We start from the raw sequence: 9,580 nt of genomic DNA, 5'->3' as shown, positions 1-9,580 counted from the left end.
TAAAGTAAGCAAAGTTTATAAACTCCTAACTGGAAAGGAATTTTTCATTTTTTTTTGTTCCTACTGGAGTTTGCTGAGCTTTCATGTGCCTATTAAAGTTTCAGAAATTCATTTAACTACCTCCTTCAAGTCATTAAATCTCAGTAGAATGCTCTTTTACCATACAGGTAAATCGATCGAAATTGAGAGAATACAAATTCACAGAGGAAAGCCAAAAAAAGAAAAGAAAACGACACTAAGATTGATGATACTTACAAGCTTTATTTTATCTTTTAGCAGTAGGAGGACAAGTTCATGTGAATGTACATGGTCGCAGGATCATCGATGAGACGACACAAAAATGTGGCGCGAGTTAATCAAATACTTTTTACCGCAGCGCGCGCAGAATATTTATCTGCACAAAGACAAATCCCACACAAAAAATCCAAATGACTGCAGCTCCTTTCACAAACCAAACGTTTATAAAACGCCAAATCCACTTTTTTTTTTTTTTTTTTTTTTGAAAAAATAATTACAGCACGACATCAAATTCACCAAACAGATATTTATATATAAGAAAAAAAAGCCCAAGCAAAATTAAGTAAACAGCAAATAGCACAAGGATACACGCTAAAACTCGCATCCAAAAATGCTTCTTCCTCTATCGTCCCGCTGTCTAACTACCACTATCCAATTAATAACTATTGCTCTATTTGCAATTCGATTAAACACAATCCTTTTTGCTGTTATTTTCTCGTGTCATTGCATTCGCCTTGATAGTTAGCCTTCCCGCCTTGAGCAATCTACCTGAAAGAAGCGCAATCGATTGAACTACGTCAAATGCGATCCAATGCCATTTAATTTTGAATAAATTGACGTAGGTATTGTGTGAAACACGACCTTGATGATCAATAATGGCGAGACGCTCGTTACTGCGGCCATGAAATGGAGAACAGGTTTTTGAGACGGCTGCCGGTGATGCGGTGCAAGGCCTTCTTTGCGCCCGGCACGTCGGCCTCCGACAGCTTCTGGAGGTGCTGACACGCGCCGGCGTCAGCGAGCCGCCTCCGTGCCCCGCCGCCGCTGCTGGATGTGAGAGCTAGCACGACTGCCACCGGGAGCTCCTTCCCGGCAATCACATCGCTCGTCGGCTCGAGCATTTGGACCAGCCGGGTCACGCTCTTTTCGTCCCTCGATAGCTCGCGCCGGTTTGCCCGTACCGCCAGCAGCGACGTCAATGCCGCGGCTGCCGCCTCCTGCGCGCTCGAGGGTTTGGAGCACTCCATCATCTTGATCAACGCCGGCATGGATTCTGCCATCGATCGCTTTGTCTCTTCGCTAGGGGATAGGTCGGCTACAAGAGCCGCCGCGGAGTGTTTGATCCCGGCGTTCCCACGCTTGATCAGATCCGTCAGTTGGGCGAAGAGTGGCGGGGATGAAGAGAGGAATTTGGTTGCCTTCGGAGATACTGCAAGGGCACTGAACGCTTTCAGAGTGTGGTCTATTGTTTCTGGGTCGGACACGGCTCGAAGGAGTTGGAGGAGACGGGCGGGACCGTTCTCTTGAAGGATAGCGTTGCAGATCTCGGCACCGCCCATCGCGGCCAGGGATGCCAAGCAGAGGGCAGCGTTCTTCTGCGCTTCGAGGTTGCCGGAAAGGAGGAGGTCAAGGAGTACTGACACGGCGCCTTCCTCCACCATCGCTGCCCTAATGTCGTCGATTGCTACCGCGTTATTCAGGGAACCGGCTGCGAGGGCTTGGACGGAAGGCGATCCGGATCCAGAATGGCAGGCGGCAACGAGAATCGAAACGCCGCCGTAGGCAGAGACTGCCCAGGCGCAGGCATGGTCCGCTGTCAGTGCGTGGATCGCCGTGGCAGCGCGCTCCTTCAGAACCGCAGGTCCAGAGTCAAGGAGGCGCAGAAGGGGGCCGAGGGCGCCCTCCTCGAACACGGCGCGGCGCGAGACATCGGAGGCGGTGGCAAGGAGGGAGACCACCGCCGCCGTGCTGTCGCGTAACAGAGAGTGGGCGGAGGGATCGAGGAGGCGGAGAAGCGAGGGTAGGTCTCCCTCCTCGACGACAAGGCGGGAGATCTTCGCGGGGTCGGCCGCGAGAAGCTCCAGGAGGGAATCAAGAGCCTTGCCCTTGAGATCTAGCGCGCCGATCTGAAGACGAGCGAAAACGTCGCGAACGAAGAGGGCGAGCACGGCGCGGGAAGCGGAGGGAGCCGGGAGCGAAAGAACAATCGCCGCGGAGTCATCGGCAGACGACGCGAGGGAAGCGTCGTGGTGGAGCAGGCCGGAGCGGAGGAGAAGGTGGAGGTCGTGGAGGTGGAGGGAGAGCGCGGAAGCGGCGATGTCGATGTCGCTTTGTAGGCGGAGCTTCCCTCCAGGGAGGTCCTGGTCGAGGCAGAGGGCGGAGAGGGACCGGAGGTTACGCAGGGTAGAGATCAGCGCAGGCAGCAGGTGATCGCGGAAGAGCTGGTTGGAAGGCCAGTTGGGGGAGCCGGCGGCGTCGGTAAGGGCGGAAAGGAGGAGGGAGAGCTTGGAGTGGAGGAGACGCCATCGGCCAACGAGAGTCCGGGCGGAGAGAGCAGCGGACAGAAGAAAAGGGAGAAGACGACTAAGGATGAGATCAAGGGACTCAGCCGGTGACGCGAGAGTCTCGTCGCCGTCGTCGTCAACGGCGGCCGCGGAAGCAACGGACGCCATAGGTTCGCTGCCCTCCCTCTCCCCACCCTTTTCTTTTATTTTTATTATTATTAACTATTCGGTGGAGGTTGCGTTAATTGGAGCGGTCACTGAGGAAGTTGGGAGTACAGGCGAAAGCAAAAGAGGTGTGTGTGAATGTGGAGTAAAGGATTCGTCACCAGCCGTCCGTTCCAAGCCAGGGAGCAGGTAAACGGACCCGCATCCAATTAAACACGTCCTTCCCTTCCCCCACTCCATTCCCGAAATCGGTGTGAAAAAGCTCGTTTTTCCCTAGACGCTGTTCGATGGAAATGGACGGATGGGATTGCTTCCGAGGGAACACCCACATGGCGGCCACATGCTGTGTGGGCTTCGAAGAGAAATGATAAATCAATAAATAAATCGCTCGGCGGTTTAATTAGATGGGGAACTAAACTAACAGCAGGCAACATAATTGATACGATGCATCGCAAGAATATAAAAAAGAAATGTACACAGTCGGGTGGAAGTGGATCATTAGATGACCTAGTATTGTATTGATCGTCGGAGAACTGCCCGATAGTGTGTAGAGTCGACTGTCAAAATAAGACAGTACAGTGGATGAACGCAAGGCGAAGTTTAGGGAGGAGAAAAAGAAGAGCGATACGTGAAGCGTGGCACGGTGATCTTTTTTGTTTTTGTTTTCACCGACTTTATCAGGAGGTCACTTTCTTGAACCACGCTTAGGTTGAGTTGAACCAGTGGAGGCCGCAGCAGGTAGCAAAATGCATTGACGGAAGCCATGAAAGAGGAGGAGACTAAAGTCGTCTTCTTTTTCTTTGGGCTTTAAGTGAAAAAAGTGAGAGCTTTATCAGGTAACAAAAGCTTAGCGAGTTTGGTCATACCAACTTTCTTACCTTCCCTTGGTCCCTTAATTTCCCACCATGCCTGTCTTCTGGTTATTTATTTTTTTTTAAGATTGTGTTTAATGTTTTTCTTCGCGTTATTGCAGGGCGAAGTCGGTTTATAGCTTGCTTTTGGTGAACTAATGCGAGACTGAGTTATAAGCTGGCAGCTGGCACTATGCACAATTGTGATGTCCGTGCTTAAGTAATAATGCATATCTCTTGAATCTTGTGAAGCATGCAAAAAACTAAGAAAAACAAAACAAAACAAAACAAACTTTGCTTACTTAGTTACTTCCAAAACAATATTCAAACTATGGCTACCAGCTATGCTTAGGGAATTCATGAGTTGGCACCAAATGGATCAAGTAAGACCTAATCTAGTTTTGTTCTGTTTAATGAGTCTAATTGAGGGGAAATAAATATATATACTTTTATTAACCTTATTATTATTATTTTTTTAAGATTTGAAGTTTAGTGTTGAAGTTAAAAAACAGTGAAAATTAAAAAACATATATAACGCTAAGTACTCATGGATTGTCAAGAGATTGAGTGGGTAGGGAAACCAAAATAATATATATATATATATATATATATATATATATATATATATATTTTACATTGCACACCTATCTATGATCGATCTGTGAGCACATAGCGTTAATTTTTTTATTTAGGATTTATGTTTTTTTTTGTAAGGTTTAAGGTTTATGATTTATGATTTAAGCTATAGTGTTTAGGCTTTAGGATTTAAGATATAGTGTTTAGAATAAAGGAAATGAAAATAATAAAAAATATTTAACATCATGAGATGTTAATAAATAAGTGTGCAAGGTATATATAAAGGCGAGAGTTTTGTTATTCACACATCCATCCATAATCACCTAGTATTTTTTTTAAAAAAACATCACTTCCTTTAGTCTAAATCCTACATCTTGAAAAAAAATACATTAAAAATATTAATACTAGTATATGATGAGAGAAGTTATACTTTCTTACTCTGGCTCTATTATCAATAACTTTAAAAGTGATTGATCCTGGATAATGGTGTAATAGTTAGACCTTCCTATTAAAATCCTTGGCAGCCGGCTAAAGGAGGGGGAGGGTCAATAGCCCTTGCACAAAGATAAAATAAAAAGACCTTTCTCGAACTTATAACTTAATTAAAACACTTGCATAAATATAGAAATAATAATAATAAACTAAAAAAACGAGGCTCAACAGATTTACTTGGTTACAACCGGGGAGGTTGTTAATCCAAGATAGATGAAAAAGCGCACTAAAAATCTCCTTTGGGCGGAGAAGTCTCTTACAACAATGAACACACAGAATCAGAAAGCTAAACTCAGACAAACTCAAGAACAAGTGTTGTTACTTTGTAATTCTTGTTCTTGTTAGCTTCTGGGAGCAAGCCTGCTTATATAGCCCTGCTCGGGGCACCTGGAAGGGTTCCATGCGTCTGAAATGAGATAAAACTTTATCCCTGATGCAACGTTCAAATACCACATCGAATTGGATAACAATTGAGTTCCGGATGCCCTGACCAGGTTTGGGCGCCCTGGGGCTAAAAATTAGCAATGTTGATTTTTGGTCCCGGTCTCCTTCTCCGGTTCCGCTTGCATCGGTCCGGGTCTTCTGCTCCAGCTCTGCTTGCTTGAGTGATTTCGGCCATCCGGAATAGGGCTCACCCGAACCCAACTTCCGGCCTTCTCGAACAAACTTCCGCTCTCGCTTCTCGTCCCTCAGAATCGTTGCTTGCTTCCTTCTCATCCGCGCAACATACTCTTCCACAGCTTTTTATCCCTCGAACAGATGCGCCTTTTGCTCCTCGAGCAATCTTCCGCTCCGACTTCTCGTCCCTTGGAAACACCGCACACTCCATTCTCGTCCGCTGGTATACTCTTCCACAGCACCTCGTCCCTCAGACACACCGAGCCCGTTGGTTCTCTCCCGTGCTGTCCTTCTTACTTGCTGTGTCTTTTGCTCGACTTCCTGCGCTTCTAAGTTCCTGCACACTTAGACACAGGGTTAAACACAACAGAACCTAACTTAACTTGTTTGATCACATCAAAACTACTTTGGGGTACTGATAATCATCAGTTTGTCATGATATTGTGATTCATATAGGCATAATTTTTAATCTTCTCATATGTTTAAGTCATGTTTACATCATGTTTCATGAGTTAGAGCCATTTGTGGACTTAATTGTAAATTATATCATATTTGTGGGTTTTTTATGCTAATATTTGGTTATATTCTTTGTAGGCATCAAGGGATCATGGATCCGAGGTTGATCAAACTAGATTGAACTCAAATATGAGCTTGAATGGGAAGACCAAGCTTTGGAGCTACATGAACCATTCATTCAAGATCAAGAGAGATCTGAACCATCCATTGAAGATCTAGTTCATCCGAGCTATGAGAGAATAGATCAGGTACCTTGATGAAGATTTGAACCTTTGGATCAAATTTAGATCAAGATCCACCGTTGGATCAGAGGCAGAATAATCACAGCCGTCCATCACATAACTGAGATTTGATTTAAATGGGAAATGAGAAGCTACATGGGGATCGTAAACTTCTACAGTGGATCACGAAGAACAAAGGGGGTGCGATCCTTCTTTGGCGATTCCGATCCACTCCACCGCCGGCGAGCAACCGAGGTCAAGGGCATTTCCCTTCCTCCGGTGATCTTTCACAAGCAACCGGCGATGCCAATTCGATCATCTGATCTCAACCCACTACCACGACTTCGTGCAAGAAAGAAGAAGCAGAGAAGGTGAAGAATCTGGTGGTTTCAGCCGATTCTTTTGTCTTCCGGCCGTAGATTTTTCTTTCCTGAAGCTCCGCACCCATCTGAACCATCAGGAGTGTTTGCTTCTGACTCCTATGATTTCTGCATCGATTTCTAGTTTCAGTTGCGTTTCATATGATTTGATCGGTTATTCATCACTTGTTTGCGTCGGACATCTTCGTCCAATACAATCTGAGTAGATCTCCTTCCATGTGACGAATGGTTGGCTTGATCCATTATGCATCTGATTTTCATAATTCAATTTGTTCTTGCTTAGTTTTCATTTTGTTAGCACTGTTTAATTTGAGAAGTATTGGTTAGTTTCATTAGTTCAGTTGTGGAAGGAGTTCAGTTTGATTCTGTTACATGATCTTGATTCATGTTTGCCATTTATGACTTTGCTTAATTCATGCTTTGATCTTGTTTGTGTTTGATTGTTGTTCTTGTTTGCTGTTTGTTCAGAATGCGAGTAGGTCAGATCAGTTTCAATTAAGTGCTCAAGTTTCCTTAGTTGCTTTGCTCTTCTTTAATTCATTCCATCAGTAGTTTAGATAGGCTATCTTTTACTACTTGTCTTTTAGCATTTATAGTTTAAAATCCAAAACCCCATATCCAATTAATCAATCCTAAAATACCATCATCGTTACATTCGTTGGGAGACGACCCGAGTTATCTCTATGCTACATTAGTGTAGAATGGATTCGGTCACTTAATTATTTTGATTCCCATTTCACGACAAAATTAGGGTTTATCAGGTACCAACAATTTCTCCCTTTTTGATGTGAGCAACCCAAGTTAAGTTAGGGTAAACCAACATAAAGTAAAAGAAATAAATTTTGCAATAAAGTGCAAAAATTAAAAAAAAGTAAAGTTACCTCCCCTTAGACTTAATCTTCCCTTCTCCCCCTTTGATCACATAAAAAATAGGGTAAAAGAAAAATCTAAGGGTAACTTTTCAAAAATAAGATAGTTTTTATTTAAAAAAAAAAAAAAATCTGATTTTCTAACATTTTGAAAAACTTATCAAGTTTTTTGAAAACTTTGAAAATAATTTTGATAACACAAAAAAATTTACAGTAATTTTAGAAACTTTAAGTTTTACAAAAAAAATTCTAAGTAGAAAAAATATTTGAGTAACCATTTAAAGTATTAATTACAATTAAATGCTTTATCAGTTAGTCGATTAAATATTTTATTTCATTAATTGGCTTTCAAGCTGTGGCGAGACACTAGACCTTTTTGATTATTGGAGCAACAACTACTTTCTAGATAAAGTCTCTTAAGAAAATCAAATATTTAATCTACTCTCTGAAAGCCCTAACTTTAAAGTTTTAATCCAAGAATGATTTTGGAACCCAATATAGGTTCCTTCCAACTAGGTTGATTAAAAATCTTTTAGGAATATATTTCTGAAATTTTTTCCTAATTTGTTCCTTGTGGTAATTAAGGTACCAATTTAGACCATTAAATTTTCTAATACTTCTATTATATGAGCATATATGATTTTTCAAGTTCTTTATTTCTTTTTGCAAATTATCATTTTCCAATTTTATTTTGTCAAATTCATCTAATGGACAAGATTTGGATAAAATTAATTTTAACTATTGGTTTTCTTTTTCTAGCTTATAGCAATCCTTTGACAATAATTTAACAAACTTGAATAATTTATCGAGAGGCAGAAATCGTACCTGACTTACCTTGTCGATCCTATTATCCGTAGCCCCCCCCTGAACTACTGCTTTCTTCAGATGTCGCTACTTCGTCATCGATGCTCTGAATGCTCATTTCGGACGAGCTTGCTTCATTTTCGTCTTCTTGATGACTTGCCACTAACGCAAGTCTGGCGATGACTTCAATTTCTTATTCGGACGACGTTTCATCCCACGTTGCCTTTAGCATTTTGTACTTGTTAGATTGGACATGCTTCTTGTCCTTGCCCTTGTCCTTGTTCTTCAACTTAGGGCAGTTGTCTTTAACGTGGCCTTCTTCATTGCAGTGGTAGCATTTGATTTTTGTTTTCTTTCTATCCTGCAGATGGTTATTTTTTTCTAGATTTAAATAATTTTTAAAATTGTCTTACCATCATTGTCGTTTCGTCATCGTCGTCGAGAGAGGATTCTGAATCTAATTCATCCATCTTCGCCTTGAGGGCAATATTATATTGGTGCAGGAAGCATCTAACGATCGAACCTGTGTTTTGATTATGTCAAAGGGTTCAAAGTTAAGGTGTTTTGTTATCTAATATGATGAATGAGCTTTGCAGGAAAGTCCTAACTGCAGTTAGGCAGGTGAAAAATCCTAGGAGGTGGTAACCCTAGGTCCTAGGGGGTGGTAACCCTAGGTGAAGAAAAGTTCTAGCTACGGTTAAGCAAAGGGAAAACCCTAGGGGGTGGTAACCCTAGGTCCTAGGGGGTGATAACCCTAGGCGGAAAGTCTTGGCGGGTCGAAGCTTCGGGCAAAAGTCCTAGGGGGCGGTAACCCTAGGTGAAAAGTCCTGGTGTCGCGAACCAGGTGAAAAATATGGGCGGGTCGTGGAGTGGACGTCCAACGGAAAGACCTGAAGACTCGGGCGCTGAGCAAAAGTCCAGTCAGTCTGGAGGACCGATTGGCAAACAGGTATACTCTCTTGAATGGAGTAGGTGAGGACGCGTTCCCCGCTGAGGGAACAGTAGGCGTCGATTCGACCTAGGGTTTCCGGTCGAAAATTCGAAGTCAGAACCAGACAGTCCATTGACTGTCACACATTTAGTTGTATGTTATTATTATGTGCTAACTTTGTTTTGCAGGATATGTTGTTGTTTTGTGGACTAACATATCTTGCAGGGATAAAATAACAAGGTTTGCCTCGGATGAACAGTACTCAAGGAGCCCTCCATGGAGCTTGGAGGCGCCTCGGGTGCAAGACAGAAGCTGCGCAGGAAGCCAGGCAGGAGGCGCCCTCATGGAGGCTTGAGGCGCCTTGGACAGCATTGAAGGCACCCTCCAGGGGATTGGAGGCGCCCTCAAGAGGATATGCGAAGACTGTTTCGGAGCTTATCTGCGCTGTGGATCCGGTGGTGATGGAGGCGCCCTCAAGGGGCTTGGAGGCGCCTTCAACAACCCTTATATGGAGGTTTCGACCAGCAGCTCCATTCAATCAACTCCCCAACGATTTTTCAGCTGTGCACTGCTCTAAAGACGATCCAGAAAGTCTATAGCAAGAACCCGACGACCCGAAGCTGTAAATTTCATTT

The 9,580-nt window shown here is 43.5% G+C and overlaps 1 protein-coding gene across 1 annotated transcript; it reads right to left on the bottom strand.

The window, feature by feature from the left end:
* Nucleotides 1-552: 552 nt before the first annotated feature.
* On the bottom strand, nt 553-2,759 carry LOC121980371. The gene is made up of 2 exons (XM_042532382.1): nt 880-2,759; nt 553-786 (listed from the first exon to the last, which is right to left on the bottom strand). Exon 1 carries the CDS (start codon nt 2,688-2,690, stop codon nt 909-911), a length of 1,782 nt encoding a protein of 593 aa, XP_042388316.1. The 5' UTR covers nt 2,691-2,759; the 3' UTR covers nt 553-786; nt 880-908.
* Between the last annotated feature and the right edge of the window lie 6,821 nt (nt 2,760-9,580).

The sequence above is a fragment of the Zingiber officinale genome, chromosome 1B (assembly GCF_018446385.1).
Source record: "Zingiber officinale cultivar Zhangliang chromosome 1B, Zo_v1.1, whole genome shotgun sequence".
Taxonomy (NCBI): domain Eukaryota; kingdom Viridiplantae; phylum Streptophyta; class Magnoliopsida; order Zingiberales; family Zingiberaceae; genus Zingiber; species Zingiber officinale.
The sequence above is the reverse complement of the archived record's forward strand: the minus strand, read 5'-3'. Positions and strand labels throughout refer to the sequence as shown.

Bases quoted from the DNA above. Each gene is read 5' to 3' on its own strand.
- LOC121980371 (XM_042532382.1), bottom strand. From the start codon at position 2,690: ATGGCGTCCGTTGCTTCCGCGGCCGCCGTTGACGACGACGGCGACGAG.